A 25,069-nucleotide genomic window follows, 5' to 3' on the forward strand; every position below is an offset into this window, starting at 1 on the left:
GTTATAATTAATTTGCTTATGAGATATGTAATGCCATATTGTTATTATGTATTTTGTATGGAAGAGGATCAGTGATATAGTATCTGTATGTCGCTACCATGCAATGTTATTTGTATTTCTTTCTTGTCTTTGAAAATCTTAATAAACATCATTAATAAAAAGAGATATGTTATGTCCTAATACTGTACTTTTTTCATTACTCTCTATCCCACGGGTGAGCTATATCCGTTTAATATAAGATAAAGAATTGGATCCCTGGCAGGCTGGCTTTGTCCTCCCCTACATTTCAAGGCTTCTTTTATATGACTTACTTCTACTTTTAGGAGGTTGTAGCTCATATTTTGTACTTTTAAGATAATGTAAATGCATATTAAGATCAAAAAATATATGTTCTTAGCAGGCCAGAGATGTTGGAATAACTGCTAAGCCTTACATACAGCCATAAATGCTGGAAGTTATAGTTCCAAATCTTGAAGACTGTGGCAGGTATGGTCTAAGCTTTTAATGGAAATTTCTAACTTCCTCTTTGGAAATTATTTTGTTTAAGTGTACGTTTTCGGAATGAGATTGTATCATTGCCTAGAGATGTTTTTCCTCTGCTGCATATAGCCATCCTAGGCACTTTGTACTCTCATTACAAATTCAATTAGGCATTCTGGAGAGGTGGTGTTAACATTAATGTCAGCACTCCGTAATAAAGAGCTTTATGCAGACTCTGGACTGTGTCCAGCCAGGCATGAATGAAATCCTCTGGAAGAACTAATTGCTTGAAGAGGCCAGACAATTAAGTTAAGTAACTGCTACTAGAAAGCCTCGTAGAACCCTTTTCCAGCATACTGGAAAAGCAAAGGCTTTGTAGTCGGTGTCCTGTAATTTCCCAGTTCTGCAATGTTCAGTATATTTAGCAGTGTGATTTAAAATTTTTCCTTTCTGCACAATTAGGCAATGGCCCTTTAAGGGTTGCATTTTTCTTCTGCGACATTAGGAAGTTAGGGTGAGGGTTAGACATCATTTGAAACAACGTTTTTTGCAGCTGAAAAGCAGACAAAAGAAACTGCATAGAAAGAAAAACTTGAGACAAAGAAAATGTTCACATCTTACATCAAATTCCATTCTTGTCTGACACTCATCTGTCACTAAAACAGACTGTCATGCCCAATTCACCTATAGCTCATCTCCTAGTTCTGCCATGGGAACAAACCTAAAAAGCTCTCCAGCAGGACTTCTAGAGTTGACAATACACTAAGATTTGCATCAATGTGTTTGCTACTAAGTTACAGGTGCTCTTTAGTAGAAGGCACATCACCAGATTTGTGGTACTAAAGTAGATAAAAAAAACCTAAACCAATGATATTTAGTTTTCTAAAATGTATCATAAATAACTGCTATGTTTTTAATAAAATCTTTTTTTTCATCCTTGGCTTTACTCAGTACTGCCGATCTCCTGCAGGCTTGTTGCAGTCAATTTCTGTTTACATGCATGGGCTACAGTGGCATGGTTTCCTTATGGTGACAACAGTTGACAATGTCTGCGTAATGTAAGCTGAAATGACCAATGAAGGCCTGTATAACTAGCTGACAATGTAGGTGCACAATTCAGAGGAGAAGAACCTTCACGGCAGGCGTTAATGAAAGCTAAAGATTTCATATGATTGAAAATTACTTTTGAAATTACATTAACATAGTAAAGCCTAAATTCATATTTTAGTGAACTTTAAAGAATTTGTCTGGACTAAGCTGATCCAAACTATTTCCATTAATAACGCATGCAGCGGCTGTGTGCATTTTATAAACATCATGCATCATCAGTGCTGTCTTCTGGCAGCAGTATGGGGATGTCCGATCTGCTCATGGAACAAAACAGAATTGGGCTGAGCACTGCTCAACCATTCACAGGACGCCTTGTATTTAATGAATGAATACTAAGCTTCTTCTGATTGAGAGGGAGAGGTAGCGGATGACATCACAACCTCCACCTCAGCCAATCATTCATAAAATACAAAGCCTTCTGTGAAGAGTTGAGCAGTGCTCAGCTCAACTCAATTTTGTTCCATGAGCAAGACGGGAAGGTTCCATGCAGCTCCTGAACATAGGACTGTATACTGTATGTAGCTGATGCTACATACAAGTTCATAGAGTGCACACAGTTTCTGCACGGGTTTGTGAAGGAAACAGTTTGGGCAAGTTTGGTTTATACTATTTAAAGATCACTAAAACCTGGCTTTAAAGCTTGCATGAGATTATTAAGTTATGGGGATTTACATATTCTTTAGGTATAGAAGCCAATTAATTATACCTGCTGCTCCACAGTCACAGCATACATCATTTCCTGGCATCTTCTGGATGTCAGATATAATTTCCTTGGTTAGCTCCTGGACTATATTGTTCTCGCCTGTACTGTGATCTCCTTTGAAAGCATTGTTTAGAGCCTCTTCTTTGCTGTTCTGGAGCACGGACATCCATCTAGACAAATTGCAAATTGCAGACAAAATTGTGTGAGCATCATTCTGCGGGGGGGGTCCTTTTGTAGCTTTAGAAAACCTCAACAAGAAAGGCCAGAAAAAAGGAATGCCAGATGATGTTCCATTAAAAATTAAAGCTTACAGTGATTGGAAATGTAATTTAAATGCAAATAACAACCATATTATTCTTACCTGCTTTGGTCAATAGTTTGGCACAGAGCAGCCCAGATCCATAGACACACATCACGTTGCTCGGCCCCACCCCCCGCTCTTTCTTCACAGGCTGTGGTTGACAGTAGCAGGAGCCAAAGGCTATCTTTAGAACCACTTTAACTTATTGACAAAGCACATTTCTGAATATTATCTGGATATTTAGAAACCCTGGATAGGTATTTACTCACCGTCAAACTTTGATCCTGGTCTCTTAGAACGAACGAACGCAAAACTTACCAGGTTCGATTAACATAATTTACCCACCATATGGAGGTTAGATTCCTGGGTCACCCTATCTTCCTCATCTGTCTTATAGATCCCAAGTCATTCTCTATCCCCACTTCTCTTAATTATTATTGCATATTGCCTTTTATACCTGTGTACATAGTTGTGTTGTACTGTACACATCGTATCTATAAAAAAATAATGATTACATTAATATGCACTGGCTAAACATGTGTCTGAACTGTTCTGTACTGGTTTATCCCCTAATGGCTTTACACTTAGAATTTTATAAAAATCCACCGAACAAAGAAACTCCACGGTCAGCCCCGTCTATGTGCCCAGATGAATGCAGCTTTGTACAGCACATCAGATATCAGGGATGCTAGGGTTCTCTAAAACCCAGCATTTTTAGAGCATCTAGTATATCATAAAACAGAAAATACAGGAAGAAGAGTAGAGAATGTGGAAGAGACACTTGGCTTAGTTACTCACTGCTCTTACTCCAATGTCTACCAATCTCTGCTGATGGATATGTGTGGAACTGTAGCCTTTACTGGGCTATAGCAAATACTACTAAACATAGTTACAAAGCAAATTCCAAAAAGCACGGCAGAGAATGCATATAGAATAGAATATGAATATTCAACAACTGGTTTGCAGTTCTAAAAATAAAAGGAAGATGTAATCCCAGGAATGATAGGAGGGAAAAGTCTGATTCTTCTTGGCAGGTTGTTGAAGCACTGGGATCACCTGCAATACTTAGGAGTGAGGTTTATGAGGGACTTTGATTGCTCCCCCTGATAGGATCCCCATGCACAGATCATTTCTAACAAGTTACTCTCACTGCTGTTTATGTTTATGGACCCCTCTGCCACCAAAGGTGTTGGAAGGCTTTCTACAAACAACCCCAGGGCTTGTGTGCATTTGTCCACATCAGAATTGCTTTTCTCCCCTTACAAGTCTGGGGTACTAACATCAGTTGAACACTAACTTTGAAGTAGCTCTGCTGCACCCAAGGATCCTTGAATCTTTCCAGACATCTTCCTAATTACCATTAGACCAGCAATAGACTGTTTGAATCCTGGCTAATTCATCAGGAACCGGCCAAGCTTTGAACTGTGTATGGCCAGGCTGAATGGACCAAGTTAATCAATCAATCAACTTGGGTACAACCAACCTGCCGGATTTACTTGCAATTATCGCTAGCAGCTGCTATAGCCGCTAGCAATAATCACTGTCTTCTCCCAGCAGGGACGGCTTCCCCCACCAGCCCCCACTGGGAGAACACCGAGGCTTGACGGAAAGGATTCCCCTGTCAGCATTGTCTGTGTTGATGGGGGAATCGTGGTTGCAGGAAATAAATTTGCCTATGGCCTGCAAAGCTTACATTAGATCTTACAATGTTAAGTGGGTGTCTAAACAAACAAATGAGAGGTGGCTGTACTGCACTGTGAGATGCTAAAGGTAAGCGCACATTTCTGGAAAGTTGAATTGGTGTGTTTGGGACTCCCAGGGAGCAGCAGAAACCCTTTACTTTCTGACAGTGACATTCAGTCACCGATTTGTGCTGAAAAAAACATTTATAAGATTAGTTTAGTGTATTTTACCCAAGTAAAAGTGCACAATAAAGAACACCTTCTGTTTCTCCTACCCAACTGCCCCTATAAGCATATAGCAGTCATCTACAAATACTGCGCCTACCCCTTTGAGTAGCTGCTGAAATGCCCCAGGAGCCCCAAAATCCAACATGCTCTACTATGCAAATATCACCATCAGCTAGGTGTTGACATAATAGAGGGCTTCCTGGTTCAGGATTCCCAAGGTAATTCAGCATATCTAATCTAGGGACATTAATTAAAAAAAAAAAAAAAAATCTTAGTTATGAATTTTAATTGCAAGCTGGCACATAAGTCCGTTTACCTAAACTTCATTAAACAGAATGTTTGCTCCCAGGCTCCACAATGACTTGGACAGGCCCCACCTGTTTTATTTAAACATAGTTGCCTTTTTCTCCTCAACTTGTAGGACAGGTTGGATCACAAATTTCTTACAAAGTCAGCACTGCAACATTGAGATGACTTGTTGAACCTGGTAAACTATGCAGTTAAAATAAAGTTATGAAAGTTTGGGAATTCATCAAATTTCTTGCCTGCTTGTATGTGTACCGTAGCAAAGTATAGTAGGTCTAACCTCTGAAAAAAGGAGAGTAATTCAGAAGGTTCAATTCAGTAACAGGCTGTATTCCTGCAAGTAAACTGAAAATTGCATTCAGTGATATTCCTGTCCAGGATAACTCCACTTTTAGTGTGTTCCATAGGGGAAGGAACCCTATTCCATCAGCTCCATGTAAGACTGACTGAGTTAGAGTGCAGCGTTTAGTACAACCCCAAGTTGACCCCAAAGGAAGAGAAAGCAGTCAGAGGAAACCTTGGTCACGTTGACCCAGGAGTTACAATGTTGGGTCTTTTAGGGAAACATGCCAATAACTCCTTTCCCCTTGAGGGTTGTGGGGAATTAAAGGTCACACTATAAAGTGAAGAAACTGTCCAAAATATTAAGACCACTTAAATATTCTTGTGTGAAAGCAAATGGAGTGCTTACGATCCATTCCTATGATGTGCAGTGCACTGCTACTAGCTAAACCTTTTTTTTTAGTAAAGCAGTCATGAAAATATCCCATTGAGCCAGCGATTTCCTCTGTTACCCAAAATGATCACTCTATCAATCCAATGGCACAACGTTCCCAAAAAGTATGCACACCAAAGTTCTAAAAGATGGCTTTATTATACAGGAAAACCAATACTTATAACTGGTTTTGAGAAACATTTTTCTCATCCATTGCAAGACCTTTACGTTAATAGCGTTTGCACTATACTGTGGTGGGAAGAAAAGTCTTGCTGCATCACAAAACAAAAAGGACTATTTAGGTACAACTGTATTTTTTTTTTATACAAAAAGCACATTGCTTTCATATTCATAGGAAGTGCATATCATAAATTACCCAAAAATCAGAATCCTGCATTTTATTTGGCACATACAAGTCTTTATAATACAGTTGAAACTACTGTATTTGAAAGTTGTTTAGTGTATCGATTTAGAACCTGAAATTCCTAGAGAAGCCTCTAGATGGCAGAATGTGAAAAGAAACATGTATATAGATCAGATAACGGCCTCATGCACTGGAGTGTTTGCTCAGCTCCTCTGAACACCTTTTCTCCTGGAGAAAAGCTGCTTTAAAAAAGTAGTGCATACGCATTTATGCACATTAATGCATTCTATATTATTTTATTCTGGCCATTAGAATGCATTGACAAACGCGTGAAAGCGCCTAAACTGGGCGCATTTACGCACGTTCCGCTTTTTCTTTTTCTACTCAAACATTCCTCTCCTGAACGCGCTGGTGGTGCTTTTTTCCAGCCTCTAAACAAGCCTCTCTCAACCTTTTCAACACAGGGGAACTCTTAAAATACTTTACCCTGAACTCATAATACATTAGTGTGATGGTCAGTGGGAAGAATGCTCCTAGGCTCGAAACTAGGAAGGGGGGGCAGGGGGGCGCCTGCTCCGGGTGACGCATAAAGGGGGGTGGCTGTCAGGGGTGCCGCCCCCACCCGCATGTGGAACCGCTGCACTAAGGGTGTCACTGCCGCCCGATCAAGTGTAATGGACAGGCAGGTCTCTCTCCTAGTCCTGCCCAGTGCCCAAACAGCCTATGTCTTTTCCGTGCGAGGCATCCCAGAGAAGGGGAGGCTTCAAAGAAGGCCCTGGACTGGGGGGGCCTCGAATGGGAGGGCGGTGCGGAGGAGGCCCTGGACTGGGGGGTGCAGTGAAGGCCCTGGGCTGAGGGGGGTGCAGAGGAGGCCCTGGACTGGGGGGTGCAGAGGAGGCCCTTGACTAAGAGGAGGTCACACTGGAGGCCCTGGACTAGGAGGGGAGTACACAGGAGGCCCTGGACTAGTAGGGGAGTACACCGGAGGCCCTGGACTAGGAGGGGAGTACACCGGAGGCCCTGGACTAGGAGGGGAGTACTCCGGAGGCCCTGGACTAGGAGGGGAGTACTCCGGAGGCCCTGGACTAGGAGGGGAGTACAGCGGAGGCCCTGGACTAGGAGGGGAGTACAGCGGAGGCCCTGGACTAGGAGGGGAGTACAGCGGAGGCCCTGGACTAGGAGGGGAGTACAGCGGAGGCCCTGGATTAGGAGGGGAGTACAGCGGAGGCCCTGGACTAGGAGGGGAGTACAGCGGAGGCCCTGGACTAGGAGGGGAGTACAGCGGAGGCCCTGGACTAGGAGGGGAGTACACTGGAGGCCCTGGACTAGGAGGGGAGTACACCGGAGGCCCTGGACTAGGAGGGGAGTACACCGGAGGCCCTGGACTAGGAGGGGAGTACACCGGAGGCCCTGGACTAGGAGGGGAGTACACCGGAGGCCCTGGACTAGGAGGGGAGTACACCGGAGGCCCTGGACTAGGAGGGGAGTACACTGGAGGCCCTGGACTAGGAGGGGAGTACACTGGAGGCCCTGGACTAGGAGGGGAGTACACCGGAGGCCCTGGACTAGGAGGGGAGTACACCGGAGGCCCTGGACTAGGAGGGGAGTACACCGGAGGCCCTGGACTAGGGAGCGTAGGCGTGCCCTGGACTTAAAAAGTAGGGTTGATAAAGGACCTGGATTCGGAGTGCAGGGTGCACAGGAGGCCCTTAAGTTGGGGTGGGCTGTAAAGGAGGCCTTGGACTGGGAGAGGAGCGCAGAGGAGGCCATTGACTAGGAAATGGTGGTTGGTGTGGCAAAGGTCCCTGAATGGGGGGGATACAAGAGAGATACCGGACTAGGTGAGGGGGTGCTTGAAGGTCCCAGATTAGGAGAGGGGGTGCTTGGAGGTCCCGGATTAGGAGAGGGGGTGCCTGGAGGTCCCGGATTAGGAGAGGGGGTGCCTGGAGGTCCCGGATTAGGAGAGGGGGTGCCTGGAGGTCCCGGATTAGGAGAGGGGGTGCCTGGAGGTCCCGGATTAGGAGAGGGGGTGCCTGGAGGTCCCAGACTAGGGCAGGGGGTGCCTGGAGGCCCCAGACTAGGGCAGGGGGTGCCTGGAGGCCCCAGACTAGGGCAGGGGGTGCCTGGAGGCCCCAGACTAGGGCAGGGGGTGCCTGGAGGCCCCAGACTAGGGCAGGGGGTGCCTGGAGGCCCCAGACTAGGGCAGGGGGTGCCTGGAGGCCCCAGACTAGGGCAGGGGGTGCCTGGAGGCCCCAGACTATGAGAGGGGGATCATGGAGGCCCTCTGGACTCGGAAAGAGGGTGCCTGAAGGACCTTTCCAGCTTCAGGGAGACAGAGCCTGGATTTAAAGCCTGGACTGAGGAAGAGCCTGACTGGGCCCTGGAGGGTGAGTTCACAACATAAAGGGGGACATTTATCAATTGTTGCAAGTAATCCCAAACAGGAGCAGAGAGACAGGTCGTGTGATAGATTTATTAAAGGAGAAGTACAGCCAAAGCCTGTTTGGTTGTACTTCTCCTGTTGATCACATCAGTGCAGATTGTTTTGCTCTCCTGTGACCCATTTTCAGTTGACAGCAAGCTTAAGCCTGCTGCCTGGCTGATGTCACAGAGTCGGTCCAGGCGGGGAAAGATCGCACCCATATGGTTGAGACCTGCTCACATGCCTGGACCGGCACCCAGCTCAGCCTCTCAGTGAGCTGCTGAGAGCCTGAGCCAGCCACTCCCGCCCCCTCCACAGCCCAGTGTTTTGGTGAGCACCGGGGGGGGAGGCAGAGCAGGGCCAGAGACTGACAGCCACCAGCTCTCTGCTCAGGGAGCACTGAGAACTGAGTGATCGGCTGTGTTTGATTACTCGGTTCTCAGCCTTAGAACTGGTGGGGAACAGATGCAGCACCTGTCTGAATGAGCCCTTAGGGGAATTTATCAAAACTGGAGCAGACAGAATTTGGAACAGCTCTGCATGGCAACCAATCAGCTCATAGCTCTCAATTTTAAAGCTGAACAAGTTGAAGATAGAAGCCGATTGGTTGCCATGCACAGCTGTTCCAAATTCTGACTGCACCAGTTTTGATAAATTCCCCTCACTGTTTTACATTTCTTACTCCTGACTACTGCATTCTAAGTACAGCACATTCTTTGTTAAAGTGGTTGTAAAGACACAAGATTTTAACTCTAAGGCTACCTTCACACTGGGGCGGCTTTACTGCTGTTATAGCGGTGCTTTTCGGCCGCTAGCGGGGCACTTTTAACCCCCGCTAGCAGCCAAATAAAGGGTTAAAGGCGCCCGCAAAGCGCAGCTTCCGCAGCGCTTTGCATGCGCTTCGGCTGCGGTGCCCATTGATCTCAATGGCAGGGGTGGTGGAAGAGCAGTGTATACACCGCCCTCGCACTGCCCGAAAGATGCTGCTTGCAGGACTTTTTCTAACATCCTGCAAGCGCACCGCCCCAGTCGGGCTCTCACACTGGGGCTGCAGGGGAGGTGTTTTTCAGTTGCTTTATAGGCACTATTTTTAGCCCAAAAGTGCCTGAAAAACGCCCCAGTGTGAAAGGGGTCTACATGCATTCTATTCACGAAGGAAAAAAAACCTTCTGTGCGCAGCAACCCCCCCAGCCCCACCTGAGCCCCCTCTTGATCCAGCCATGTCCACGAGAACTTATCCGAGAGGCAGAAATTGCTCATTGCTCAAAGAACTCCTAGCAAACCCTGGTTGAGAAACCCTGCTCCAAATTCTCCTCTTCTAATATGCCTGTAAACTGCTACAAAGGCTAACATAAAGGTGCGTTTATAAGGTGAAAAAAATAGGTCAAACGCCTGTAAAAGTGGCATTTCCTACGTCCTGTGTGTATGAGTCCATAACAGTATAGGTGCACCCGTTGATTGAACTCAGCAAAGGCAGCTTCATTATTTCAGAGAGTGGATTTTGTACATCAGTAAATAAGTGAACAAATGGGAAAAACCTGCATAAACACACTTACATTTGGCACTCTTGCTCATCTTCAGTTTGGAAATGGTAAGTCCGATCATCTATGGTGAAAAGGTAATTACAATTATGAGCATGCAAGTTAATGATGAACAACACAAAAAAAAAATAAAAAATAAAATAAAAACAGGCCTTCGCACCGTTTTATAGTCCGCATTACACAGCCTTTATAAATGATAAAACTGTATTCACTCCCTGGAAACCATTTTTTGAAAAATGGTGAATAAGCACAGCTTACCTACCTGTTCTTTGAGGCATTTGCTCCCTATAACATATAGCCACAAGCTACATCACTAGCCTTGTCTCAAAATACCAACCCAATCTTCCTCTTTGTTGCTCCCAAGACCTCCTTGCTCTATCGTCACCTCCTCTCATACTTGCCTCCAGGACTTCTCCCATCCTTTGGAATTCCTTACCTCTATCTGTCCAACTATCTCCAACTCTATCCACTTTTAGGCGATCCCTGAAAAGTTTTCTCTTCAGAGAATCTTATCCTGCCTTCACCTAACAACTGTACTTTAATTTTCTCCATCAGTGCCTCCCCCACAGTTATTACCTTTTGTATCACTTGACCCTCCCTTCTAGATTGTAAGCTCTAATGAGCAGGGCCCTCTGATTCCTCCAGTAATGAATTGTTTTGTAACTGTACTGTTTGCCCTAAGGTTGTAAAGCGCTGCACAAACTGTTGGCGCTATATAACTCCTGTGTAATAATAATAATAAAAAAAGAGCTGCTCATTTTCATATAACGAAGTCAGTCGCCTAACTGAACTAATGAAGCTGTCTGCCATAACCTTGAACTTATGAAACTTAGTAATAGATATATGTTTCACAAAAGTGAAAGTTGTACAATGAAGAGTTGGATAAAGCCAAAGATTTAGTAATCAATGTCCCAAAAAGAAATACAAAAAAACACACGCACACTCTAATACTGTTCCATGGATCCTAAAATGCACTTGTAAAAAAAAAACAAAAAAAAATATACCTGATTGTTAATTAAAATAGTTAATATTTTCTTTGCGATTCACGCACACACACAGGAAAAAATGAATGAAACCTACGAGAGATGAGGTCAAAACTCTTCTTTTCCTCTGGATTTGTTTTCACTTGGCAGGTCAGCAGGTTCAGCTTTGCAGGAGGTAAGTTGGCCTGACAACAAAGTAAATATGCTATTTAAATAGTACTGGTACTGGAGACATCATTTATCATTAGAAAGAGGGTTTTCAGGGGGGAAGCTATAATAGTTTTAATGATCGATACTTGTTCATTTTAGCTTTGCATTTTTTTATAAGCCACTCAATTCTGTGTGTAAATTGCAGTTTCAGCTATTGAGGTCCGTTGAGGCTAAGGAGCCTGTAAATAAGTGAAAAGAAGCCCAAATCCTTTAGGCAACCACTTCACTGGTGAAAACAGCCGGATTTGTTTTAGTCTAGGTTTTCACAAATAACAGGGTTAAGCAACTAACAATCTTCAACCAATACGGAGTAAAAAAAAGTTAGTATAATACAATAATACAAGTTAGAGCAAAAACGTGTTTTCTAGGGATGGATAATATGTTAACAAACGCAGAAGACACTGTTAAAACAAGAAAGCAGTTGAAAAAGGGGCTCAAAATTGCAATCAATCTTTAAACTTCTTAATGAATTAGAACAAAAAATCTACTTACTGTGCCATGAGCTATTGTGAGAAAGCCATTCTTAACAGAGCACTTTCTCTTCTGCCACACTTTCCTAATCCTAAAATAAAAAGTAAAAATGGTCTTAAAGTACCCATCAATAAAATTCGCAGTAAACACGTGTTAGCATATTGTACAATAAAAGTGAATTTTACTACCCTCATGTATGTAATGTATATATAATTGCAAATTACACAAAGAAACTAGGTTTTTAAAACACTAAACACATTAATAGGAAGAATTACACTAAAGTGAATATCTTCAACTACATTGTATGGTGCTCTAATGTAGAATAAACCCTCTAGGCTTATCTACCTTAGAGACAAGTGGAATAGAGATATTACTATTATACATGAGCAGGGCTGGCAGGAAATTTCCAGATCATGCTCAGTGAGGTAATATCTCTGATAGATAAGCTTATTCAATTAAGGCAATTTCATAGAGCCTACTTCACCCCTACATATCTATTTAAAGTGGGAACACAAGACACACCTATCTGTCATAAATGCAAAAAGCAGATGGGGATTTTTTTTTTTTTTACAAAATTAGACCCTTCTAGTCATGTATCACTTATTTTTTTCTTCCTAATTTTGTCAATCCAAATGTATGTAGCCTATAATAATACCTTTTGGGCGTCATTGGTGACCTGGGTCTTCGTACTTCCAAAAAAAAATTTTTTACTCTTAGCTCTCTTTAATGTCAGCAAAATGGTAGCGTTAAATTGTACATTCACTGAGCCCCTAGACGTTAACACCTGGAAATATCTAGTTAATAAAGGTTTGCCCCCTTTATGGGTGAACTTATGAGGTCTATGTGTGACAGGCCGGATCTAGAGGGGTGCTGGGGTGAGCTGCCCACCCCTCCAGATTTCAGTTGAGCCCCCCCACCCTGTTAACCTTCCATCCTCTGCTCTCCTCACATCACCCCTTCCCCCCCTACTGTAGTGTCCTCTGCTCCCCCATAGCAGTGTTCTCTGCCCCAGGGCCGTCTTCATAGCATCATGGGCCCCTGGGTAAAGTAATGACCTAGGGCCTCTACCAGTCTACACCCAATTTATGCACCTACTCCCAAGAATTAAAGTATAAATAGCTGATAGAATGAAACATATATTTATTAGTCCTTTCAATAAAATAGATTTTAAACAATATAAAAAACATGCCATAAATCAAAAACTAATCAACACAAAGGGCACAGTACAGAGGGAGGGCGAAGGGCACCATACGGGGAGGGAGGGCGAAGGGCACCATACGGGGAGGGAGGGCGAAAGGCACCATACGGGGAGGGAGGGCGAAGGGCACCATACGGGGAGGGAGGGCGAAGGGCACCATACGGGGAGGGAGGGCGAAGGGCACCATACGGGGAGGGAGGGCGAAGGGCACCATACGGGGAGGGAGGGATGGCGAAGGGAACCATACGGGGAGGGAGGGATGGCGAAGGGAACCATAAGGGGAGGGAGGACAAAGGGAACCATACGGGGAGGGAGGACGAAGGGCACCATACGGGGAGGGAGGACGAAGGGCACCATACGGGGAGGGAGGACGAAGGGCACCATACGGGGAGGGAGGGCGAAGGGCACCATACGGGGAGGGAGGGCGAAGGGCACCATACGGGGAGGGAGGGCGAAGGGCACCATACGGGGAGGGAGGGGTAGAAGGGATCAGGAGAATACAGTACAGGTTCTGAAATGCTTCTCTGGACACTACCATCCCAGGACTGCTGGAAAGCATATCAGGGACAGTTGGAAAGTATGATGTAATGCATGATTATCATTGGGCCCCCATGCACCTGGGGCCCCTGGCAGGGCCCATGCTTTAAGTCAGCCCCGCCCCCCTCCCCCCACAGTAGTGCCCATCCTCCCCCCGAAGCAGTGTCCTCTGCCCCTCTACACATCATCAAATCAACCCCCCCACTTTAGTGTCCTCTACCCCACCATAGAATTGTCCACCTGAAAGTAGTGTCCGCTGTACATTACTATACCTCCCCCCCTTACTGTAGTGTGCTCTGTTCCCCCTCGATCAGTGTCTCCTCTGTCTCCTTCACCCCCCCACATACACACAGCACTGTGTAGGTAGCATTTCCTATCTGCCAGCATCAGTACAGCAGAGAGGAGATCAGGAGACAACATAGTGCTGGGTGGAAGGCAGGAGCTGCTGGAGGTAACATTTCATAACAAGCTGGTGATTGGTTGCTAGGACCTCCTAGCAATCAATCACTGAACAGCTCCCACTGCTGCCCTCCATCCAGCACTATGCTGCCTCCTGATCTCTGCTCTGCAGTGAATCCATGGTCACGATCCACCCATCATCTCCCCGCAGTCGACCGCGATAGATGGCTTACCGACCCCACTTTATAGTGTGTACTTGTCTCAATCCAGAGCACTAAGTATCATTTCTGTTTCTCTGCTATAAGCATGAGTCACTTCTGTTGTATTTTCCTGACAAAGAGAGAAAAATGGTGACAGGGGAGGGAGCTCCAGCTGATTAACAGCCTCAGCTCTGTTCTTGTGTGACGGGGGGGGGTGTCCCTTCCCTCCAATTAGCTCTCAGAGCTCTCCTCGTTAATGTAACTTGAGCTCCCCGCTCCGCTGCTTTTCAGAGCTGAGAGATCCGGTGTAAATTCTGCACTTTAAATGGATGTAGGGGAAAGACTGCTGTAAATAAACAGGTACAACTTATGTAGGAAGATTTGTTTCATCTCTGTGTATCACTTGAGAATAGTGACTTCATTGGGTATATGTAAGGCTATACAACCATTTTAACATAGATCTAAAAAACAATAAAAAGCTTATAATTGGCCTTATATTCTAAAAAGTAGAGATGAAGCCAAAATTCTCACTTAAAAGAAACCACTGCTTACCCATCACTCTTCTTGTAAAGGAAGCCAGTCCTCTCAGTGCCATGTTCCTTGTTCCCCTGTGGCTGGTGCAGGCTGTATGCAGCGCTCTGACGGATCTGGGAATCCTAAGGAACATCAAATATAAAAGGGTTTCAAATATACTTCTGTAGTCTTCAAATAATTTAGCATAGTCTGACATGTAGAGCAGATTGCAAGTCAACTGATGGATGATGGCACACACATCGCAATCAAAATTGTGCAATTTACATATTATATGCTGAACTGCATGGAGTGAGATTCGCGAGTTCAGCATAGACCGACCGAATTTCAAGCCATGTATGGGCAGGGTGGTTGTACAGAAGATGATCGATGGACTTCTATACAACTGCCCTGTTAGAAAATTTCTTGATCAAGCAACACCACTGGCTAGAGTTGGCAGCGCTAATCAACGTACTTGAATCAAGTCTCCCCGCCCTCAGAATACAAACGGTTCAGTGGGGAGGATTCCCCCATTCACCTAGAATGTGTGGAATGGAGGACCCGAGTCATTTTTTTCATTCAAACCGCTGGTTGAACAGAAAAAAAAATAAAAATTGAATCATCTGTGGGCTGCCTAAAACCTAGTACACCAGTTTTTTTGTTTTTTTTCATTAAACCCAGCAGGCTGAATGGAAAAAAATGGACAGTTTAGGAGGAGCCGCTAGCCCAACTATCTGATGATAGTACAGCGATCTCCCCTGCTATGCTATTATGTACTAATAGGGGGACAGCCCCCCCCCCCCCCCCCGCCACAACACTCCAGTCAGCGCTGATAGAGTGCTGATCGGGAGCCAATCTGAAGACCTTTTTCAGTCATGCTTTTTTTGACAGAAGCCGGCCGCACGGGCAGCTTCTGTCGGACCGACTCCAGTACACACGGGCGGAATGTCAGACGGTTTCTATTGAACCGGCCGATGACGTCCGACATTCAGCCCGTGTGTGCTTGTTCTAATGAAGAAAATGCAAGGTCTGCATCCCTTTAGAAATAATTAACTCTTTGGGATTATTTCAACAAAACTGAAATTTTTGTTGCAGAGGATACCTAAAACCTGATTTGTATCTTAGTGCAGACTTCTGGGGAAATCACTGAAGCAGGAAATTACATTTCAGGAGGAGTACGGAACGCCTCTAGGTTTCCATATTGCATTGATTTTTTCAGAAAATGAAAGTGCTGCAGATTGAAAAGGAATGGCAGTTTTTAATAACATCCAATTACGATATGGCTACAGTGTAGCAATTGTATAAGCTATATTGTTTGTTAGTTAACATTGTCTCCCCACAAAAGTGCAGTGCAGTGCAGAGCCCCCCCCCCCATGAATGCCCAGCTCTGCTTTTCTTACTATTGGCACATAATCTCACTACAGCATTGTCTGTTCTGTAGACTGAATGAAAAATAAATAATATGGCTTTCTGCCAGTCAGCCTTGGTAACAATTTGCACAACAAAAGCATCCCGAGATAAATCACTCAGCTTGCAAATAGCCTGCACATATCCCAGGATAGGCTGAAACTGTGTGACAGCCTGATAGTGTGACAGTGATTATGGATGTATGTTTTTTTCTCAAAAGTAAACAATTTAGATGACAAAAACATACTCTACACATAACCTTTTTATCCTGCCTCGACACCAATGATGGGGCACTATTCCTCTCAGGGACACCAACGATGGGGCACTCTTCCTCCCACTGACACCAACGATGGGGCACTCTTCCTCCCACTGACACCAATGATGAGGCACTCTTCCTCCCACTGACACCAATGATGGGGCACTCTTCCTCCCACTGACACCAATGATGGGGCACTCTTACTCCCACTGACATCAATGATGGGGCACTCTTCCTCTCACTGACACCAATGATGAGGCACTCTTCCTCCCACTGACACCAATGATGGGGAATTGTTAACTCCCACCAATGCCAGGACATTTACTACTCCCACTGGCCACAGTCCAGCCCCTCTGAAGTCTGAAAGACAGTAAACTGGTCCTTTCTAAGGTCTACAAGGTCTGGTGGCCACACAAACTTTGATAAATGATCAGCTTCTTTTTCTATCAATCTCTCCCAATAGGAATAATCAGTCCATAGTGGGCATCACAGTCTGATATTCCAAGTGGAATTCAGCAGATGGGTAGATTATTAATCATATCCCTGTTTAAAACAGGCAACCTCATAACGAGATCAATTGAAATACAATCAAATTTAAGACTGAATCATCTTGGTTCTGCCAATTGACATAAAACAACCGATAACTGTCTGCCCTGGATCTAAAGCAAGTCTAATCGATCAATAGAGAAGTTATGGCTATTGAATTGGTTTCTGATTCTATCATTCTGTCCGAATTGCACATAGATCGCAAAATAAAAATTGAAGTGTATATGGCCGCTGTAACTTCAGATATGCTCTATCATTGCTAGAATGAATAAAGGGGGGCACAATATGGGCCCACTTTCCTGAGGCTGTGGCCTCCCCACCCCGGGTTAAATTAAAGGATCTTAGTTATACACAGTACAGCTATAGGGGGATTTGTATTTAAGGAGAGAAACTAGGGAATTCAGGATGACCCAATTAGAACCCTGGGAAGGTTCTGGAACACCTGGGATCGTTTATAAAAAAAAGGTACTGAGAGAGGGATTCTCCCTCTTTTCCTGTGGCGCTGAAAGAAGACAGGAGCTCCTCCCGCCCCAGTCACGAGCACATTTATGTGGTTGGGTCACCTTGGATTTCTAGGGGGGGCCGTTATTTATATTTAAAGATGTGGATTACTGCTCGAGTTCTAATAACTGAGCAGAAAGAAACCGGTTTTGTTGAATTTATGATGTTATTAGGATAATAATAATAAAAGAGTTATGGATAATACATTGTTTAAACCAATAAAGGTGTCGCAACCAATTTTTTTGCCAAAACGGATTTTTGTGTTTTAATTATTGTTATTTGGTAAGGTAGTTTTGTGGTGGGTGTGGCCTTCAGTCTCATTATTGTGTTCTCCAGAATTATTGAAGCACTTATAAAATGACAGCATCTATAGCTAACCTCTGTGTAGCCTGGTAAAACATTTTTTGATTTTTGTGCTTTTGATCCCATAACTTCTGTTCTTAAAATTAAAAAAAAAAGCCTTTTTTTATTTAAAAAAAAAAAAAAAGCGTTTATTTTATACAACTGGTACAGAGCTTTGGACATAATGTACAATGACTAATACATTAACATTTAGGCCAAGATGAACAAGGCACTGGAAGATGGTACGCAGCATACAAATGTCATATTCATTGTAGACATTCTGCTATTATGCACTGCTAGCTAGTACAAGTTCTATTATCTGTGTGTTCTGCCAGGCTGAACATCCTTGAACGTAGAGACTTGTGTATGTATGAGATAGGCACAGGTCTGCTGAATCTATTCACACACAATGAAAAGAAGCAGCAATTCAATAATTAACATTTGCAGACTGTTTTTTAACCAATTGGTAACTACTTTCGCATACGGTTTAATTTATTGTAAAATAGCATTTAGAAAAAAATAAATCTAAAAACATATTCAAGAATAAAAGTCATGTCAGAAAAGGTGAAAAGGTGTTGGCAAACATTTTGGTACTACACATTCCAAACGTAGTGCAAATACTTTTCTCAAAAAGACGCAGATCTGAATGGGAAGATTTAACCTATTAAAAGGAATATCTGGAGACAGAAATACGAGAGCTGCCAATGCCAACTTGCTAAAAAAAAAAAAAAAAGAAGGAGCAGACTTCAGGGTTGTCGTTCTCATTCTTGCTCCACTGCCTAGTCCAGTGATGGCGAACCTTGGCACTCCAGATGTTTTGGAACTACATTTCCCATGATGCTCAACTACACTGCAGAGTGCATGAGCCTCATAGGAATTGTAGTTCCAAAACCTCTGGGGTGCCAAGGTTCACCATCACTGGCCTAGTCCACCACAGACAAGAAAGCTGCCAGTAAAGACTGCCCTACCATTTTGTATGCTTGCTTCTCGTCAGGGGCTCACTAGGCAAAGAAAAATAGAGGAGATAAACAGACAAGGTGTCTGCTACACCTTTACAAGCAAGTCAGCAACAACAGCTCCATAATGCCACGCTAAAGTCCCCTTTAACCCAAATAAGGCCACATATAAACATTGTGTTAAATGCAAGTGATCCCACCTTACAGCTTGTATTTACTGAACCGTTTCTCAATAACTGTTGGGTCTCAGAGACACAGTGCCTATATAAAACCAATAGAGATATGCATTCCCATTATTTGGTTTGTGGTCCTTTTAAGGGGGGCGAAAAGAAGAATTTTTAGATTTAGTTTAAAACCCCAGTGCTCTAGTCAGAAAAAAAAAAAAAAACTAAATTTGAGCATTTTTTTTGTACTAGCGTTTGGCGTTTTTTCTTCAGGGGTGCCTTGGCAAAATACCTAGCAATTGCCCAAAAACTGTATACAAGCCAGCCGGTGGATCAAGGCTTCCTATTACTTACACAAAGCCACAGGTTTTCATTGTGAACCATTACAACCTTCTAGCTGCCAGTGTCCTGACAACCAATGATGTCATCGGTTAATAAGAAGGACCCCTCCCCTGCCCCTCTTCTTTAGCACTGGGATCACATTAGCTGAGTGAGGGAGAGAAACCAAAGGATAAACTTTGGAATACTAATCAGTACCAGTGTGCAAAGGTGTATTTGCTTTTGAAAAAATAAATCACCGCTAGTGTTGGGTGTCCTATGCATGTGGATTTGCTATATTATGCAAAACGATTAGTTCAGTTATTTTAAAGTTTGTAATGGGGTGCCTCCAGATTGTATGGAATTTTGAAGGGTGCTTTGACTGAAAAAAGGTTGAGAAACTCTGCTCTAGACTATCTAATGTGCATGGACCAGTGCATGGACCAGTGGCGGCTGGTCCGCAGTCACCCTTACACGGTCCCCCAGCACTCACTCCTCCACAGCTTCTCCTCCCGGCCAACCTGATCCGCCTCCTGTCCTGATTGTCTGGCAGGGTAAGCCAGAAGACAATAGCGAATATTGTTTCGTTAGTGTCACAGTGTGGGTTTGAGGGACAGTGCTTTTCTCCCCGAGCCCAACCTTTTTCAAGCCCATTCGAGCCTCAGGCTCTAATAATGTGGCTTGAGAGAAAAAGAAAGAAACCTATGAGTCTGGCGCCCCACATGCAAACCAGGGGGAGGCCCCTTATGGACAGACCACTTCTGGCATGGACACATACAGTTGTGCTAATAAGTTTACATACCCTGGCAGAATTTATGATTTCTTGGCCATTTTTCAGAGAATATGAATAACACAAAAACTTTTTTCACTCATGGTTAGCATTTGGCTGAAGCCATGTATTATCAGTCAACTGAGTTTACTCTTTTTAAATCATAATGACAAAAGAAACTACCCAACTGACCCTGATCAAAAGTTTACATACCCCAGTTCTTATCTTAATACCGTGTATTGCCCCTTTTGACATCAATGACAGCTTGAAGTCTTTTGTGGTATTTGTGGTGAGGCACTATGTACTCAGATGGTAAAGCTGCCCATTCCTCTTGCCAAAAAGCCTGTTCCTGTAAATTTGTGGGCTGTCTTGCATGAACTGCACGTGTGAGATCTCCCCAGAGTGGCTCAATGATATTGAGGGGAAACAAGATTTCCGCGCTCACAGACCAAAGGCTTGCAGCCTCCCCTTACTCACCCCCCACAGGGATGAGGTAAGCAAGAAAAGTAATATGTGAATAGGGGCAGGTGGCGCTACCTAAATTGGATACGTAAAATTGTGTGTTAGCTGAAAAGCTATATATACTGTGTACTCTCCTAAAAGTGGGCTAAACAGTGCATTTGTTCAGAAAAATATATTTTAAAAAATGTGTATATGTGCCCAATGCGATTAATATCCCGTACCTAAAGATGCAGACAAATATATACAGGTATACAAAAAATATATATAAAACAAGTATACAGAAAATTCATCAGTGGTGGTGACACCAATTGTAAATACTAAGTGTAGCAGTAACACAGCCCCCCTAATGATGTATAAGGGGTTACCATAGACCAAATCCTCCTTCCGACTGTTATACTGGCTGGAGATGAGTATATAATCAGTCCACAGCCAGTGCCATATACTGGTTAAATATTCACACTATATCTCCACTGTGCACAATATGTTAAGCTGGTGAAGCAAACCCAGCCCACTTCTTCACCATGAGAACAGGCAAGTGTAAATTGTGACAGCATATAAAAAAAACAAAAATGTGCCAAAGAAAAATGTGGAAAAAATATAGAAAATGCAAAAGAATTAATTAAATAATAAAAGTCAGTATTGTGAAAGTCCTAATTTACAATCAGTTCATTCAGGAGTTCCTGCGTAGAGTGACTTTAGTGATGGCAGCGATAAATATCCAGTGACTTAGGTGCTCCCCCTCAAGGGTCCCCACTCACCAGCTCCCCGCACCCCTGCAGGGGTAATAGGTATCTAATATCACCGATGTTGTCTTGGAATCCAATGGAGTTGTCCCTAGGGGGCTTCCGCTCCAGGTGTGGGTATCCTTCAGGATTAGGTTTTTTCCTCATATAAAAGAAAACAGGGCTCCCATAGTGTGATACCATAGTAAGTTTATTAAAAGTATGCTAGGTACAACGACCAACAGTAAAAATAAAAAATAAAAGATGAAAATAAAAGTTTAAAAACCAATTACCACTCCTTAGGGAGTGTAGGTATCACAATGCGCAAGGGAGATCAGGCACGGAGAGGAGCTTGATCAACGTCGATGACGAAACGCGTAAGGCGGAGCTACGTACCTACGTCATACGCGGAAGTCGGAGAGAGTGTGGAACACAGTTGGGGCGCACACCGCTCAGCTGTTAGTTCACATCCACGAGCTCCTCTCCGGGCTTGATCTCCCTTGCGCAGTGTGATACCTACACTCCCTAAGGAGTGGTAATTGGTTTTTAAACTTTTATTTTCATCTTTTATTTTTTATTTTTACTGTTGGTCGTTGTACCTAGCATACTTTTAATAAACTTACTACGGTATCACACTATGGGAGCCCTGTTTTCTTTTATATGAGGAAAAAACCTAATCCTGAAGGATACCCACACCCGGAGCGGAAGCCCCCTAGGGACAACTCCATTGGATTCCAAGACAACATCGGTGATATTAGATACCTATTACCCCTGCAGGGGTGCGGGGAGCTGGTGAGTGGGGACCCTTGAGGGGGAGCACCTAAGTCAATGGATATTTATCGCTGCCATCACTAAAGTCACTCTACGCAGGAACTCCTGAATGAACTGATTGTAAATTAGGACTTTCACAATACTGACTTTTATTATTTAATTAATTCTTTTGCATTTTCTATATTTTTTCCACATTTTTCTTTGGCACATTTTTGTTTTTTTTATATGCTGTCACAATTTACACTTGCCTGTTCTAATGGTGAAGAAGTGGGCTGGGTTTGCTTCACCAGCTTAACATATTGTGCACAGTGGAGATATAGTGTGAATATTTAACCAGTATATGGCACTGGCTGTGGACTGATTATATACTCATCTCCAGCCAGTATAACAGTCGGAAGGAGGATTTGGTCTATGGTAACCCCTTATACATCATTAGGGGGGCTGTGTTACTGCTACACTTAGTATTTACAATTGGTGTCACCACCACTGATGAATTTTCTGTATACTTGTTTTATATATATATATTTTTTTGTATACCTGTATATATTTGTCTGCACCTTTAGGTACGGGATACTAATCCCATTGGGCACATATACACATTTTTTAAAATATATTTTTCTGAACAAATGCACTGTTTAGCCCACTTTTAGGAGAGTACACAGTATATATAGCTTTTCAGCTAACACACAATTTTACGTATCCAATTTAGGTAGCACCACCTGCCCCTATTCACATATTACTTTTCAGTGATATTGAGGTCAGGAGCCTGAGATGGCCACTCCAGAACCTTCACTTTATTCTGCTGTAGCCAATGACATGTCGACTTGGCCTTGTGTTTTTGGATCATTGAAATGTTGGAATGTCCAAGTACGTCCCATGTACAGCTTCCTGGCTGATGAATGCAAAAGTTTCTCCAGTATTTTTTTGATAACATACTGCATTCATCTTGCCAACAATTTTGACCAAATTTCCTGTGCCTTTGTAGCTCACAAATCCCCAAAACATCAGCGTACCACCTCCGTACCTTTCATCATAGGCCTTGTTGACTCCTCTCAAATATGTAGCGTATATGGTTGTGGCCAAAAAGCTCAATTTTGGTCTCATCACTCCAAATGACTTTGTGCCAGAAGGTTTGAGGCTTGTCTCTGTGCTGTTTGGTGTATTGTAAGCGGGATACTTTGTGGCATTTTCGTAGTAATGGCCTTCTTCTGGCGACTCGACCATGCAGCCCATCTTTCTTCAAGTGCCTCCTTATTGTGCACCTTGAAACAGCCACACCACATGTTTTCAGAGAGTCCTGTATCTCACCTGAAGCTATTTGTGGGTTTTTCTTTGCATCCCGAACAATTTTTCTGGCAGTTGTGGCTGAAATTTTAGTTGGTCTACCTGTCCGTGGTTTGGTTTCAACAGAACCCCTCATTTTCCACTTCTTGATTAGAGTTTTTGATTGGCATTCTCAATTCCTTGGATATCTTTTTATATACCTTTCCTGTTTTTTACAGTTCAGCAACCCTTTCCCGCAGATCCTTTTACAATTCTTTTGCTTTCCCCATGACTCAGAATCCAGAAACGTCAGTACAGCAATGGATGAAAGGGTCTGTCAGAAGTCCAGAAACTCACTGACCTTTTATAAACACACGCTAATTACAAGCAAACAGATCACAGGTGAGGATGGTTACCTTTAATAGCCATTCAAACCCTTTGTGTCAACTTGTCTGCAGGTTATCAGGCCAAAATCACCAGGGTATGTAACCTTTTGATCAGGGTCATTTGGGTAGTTTCTGTTGCAATTAGGATTTAAAAAGAGTAAACACAGTTGATTGATAATAAATGGCTTCAGCCAAACACTAACCATGAGTGAAAGAAATGTTTTATGTTATTCACAGCCTCTGCAAAATAGCGAAAAAAATCATAAATTCTGCCAGGGTATGTAAACTTATGAGCACAACTATATATACCCGTATTTATCGGCGTATAACACGCACAGGCGTATAACACGCACATTCATTTTAAGAGGGAGGTTTCAGAAAAAAAAATTAAATTTTAAATAAGGAACTTTGAAGCAAAATAAGGGTCAGTGCCGATCTGCAGCCTCACCATTGCCATCAATGCAGCCTGATCAGTGCCCATCTGCAGCCTCACAAGTGCCATCAATGCAGCCTCATCAGTCCACATCAATGCAGACTCACCAGTCCCCATCAATGCAGCAGCCTCACCATTGCCATCAGTGCAGCCTGATCGATGCCCATCTGCAGCCTAGAGGGGAGAGGGAGGGGGGCAGGACGAGTGCCGACAGATTACATACAGTGAGAATCTCCTATGATAGACAGAACAGTGGTCCAATGTCTGCCCAGGAGATGGGACTTCCTATTACAGAGGCCACCAAGTAAACAGGAGTTTCTCACTGTATGTAATCTGACGGCGCTCGTCCCGCCCCCTTCCCTGTCCTCTCCGAGGCAGCTAAAATAGAAGTAGTGGCGTATAACACGCACACGCTATTTGCACCCAATTTTCATGGTGAAAAAGTGAGTGTTATACGCCAATAAATACAGTATATATCTTTTTTTTTTTTAAAGGACTAGGGATATTTTCCAACATATTTAGAATATCTTTAATTACAAGAGCTAATATTTCTTATATACACCAGTATGACGCTGTGCACACACAGGAAAGAGCAGGGATGATTGCCCTCACAGGTAAGACCAGTTCATTCCCAGTGGGGGCTCTCTTGCTTCCCTGGGGTTGCCACTTCCTGTGAATTTCCAATGTACAGGCTCTGATCTCTCAGGGGATTTGTTCACAGCTGTTTGACTGCATTTAAAAACCTCTGTGTAATACAATTCTGGATCTGCTTCTGAGAGACCTTTCATTTTATGTGGTTAACCCCAACCTCACCACTTCCTACAGTCAACTTTAATTCAAGAGGGCCATAAAAGCACTGTTTTTTTGGACATGTATAAATGCTACCTCAGGGAACTCGTGTTGGACTTTTTTCTTCCTGGAGAGGGCACTTGCTGCAGGCCAGCTGCTAAAGACATCATTTATATGCATGCTACACAGCATCAGAGTGCTCACCTATGTGTAATACACAAATGTGTACTGGAAAATGCATGATGTGCAGTCTCTGTATCTCTAACAAGACAAATGGTTTTCTATCTTTATGAATAAATGCAACCCTCTCTGTTATTCCATTCCACCTACATTTCTTCTATAGTGACACATGGCTCAGAAATAATCAATAGTCCATAATGAATTGATAATATCCTCAATTAGTTGGTTTTAGCCTGTAATCATAGCCTTACAAGTAACCACCGGATTGCACACTTTCCTAAAGATTACCAACAACTTGAAATGCAAGAATGTCTCTTGGCTGGATGCAAAGAGAATAGACTATCTACATAGCTAGGCTAGGCCCTCTAACTACACATGTTTTGGAAAGCTACAGGTGATTGTATGCTCAGAAAATGTGCATGGACAGCTTTGGATTATCCTTAG

At 43.5% G+C, this 25,069-nt stretch overlaps 1 protein-coding gene across 2 annotated transcripts in view; it reads right to left on the minus strand.

Moving 5' to 3' along the window:
* The window catches only part of ASAP2 (ArfGAP with SH3 domain, ankyrin repeat and PH domain 2), a 349,346-nt gene that overhangs the window by 50,497 nt on the left and 273,780 nt on the right, over nucleotides 1-25,069 (minus strand). For both annotated transcript variants that reach the window (XM_073611134.1, XM_073611135.1), the window contains exons 10-14: nucleotides 14,403-14,506; nucleotides 11,538-11,607; nucleotides 10,933-11,020; nucleotides 9,868-9,916; nucleotides 2,297-2,463 (exon numbers count right to left, since the gene is read on the minus strand). In XM_073611134.1, the coding sequence (XP_073467235.1) occupies nucleotides 2,297-2,463; nucleotides 9,868-9,916; nucleotides 10,933-11,020; nucleotides 11,538-11,607; nucleotides 14,403-14,506 (478 nt within the window). The remainder of the gene's footprint in view (nucleotides 1-2,296; nucleotides 2,464-9,867; nucleotides 9,917-10,932; nucleotides 11,021-11,537; nucleotides 11,608-14,402; nucleotides 14,507-25,069) is intronic.

Source organism: Aquarana catesbeiana, unplaced genomic scaffold (assembly GCF_042186555.1).
Source record: "Aquarana catesbeiana isolate 2022-GZ unplaced genomic scaffold, ASM4218655v1 unanchor211, whole genome shotgun sequence".
NCBI lineage: Eukaryota > Metazoa > Chordata > Amphibia > Anura > Ranidae > Aquarana > Aquarana catesbeiana.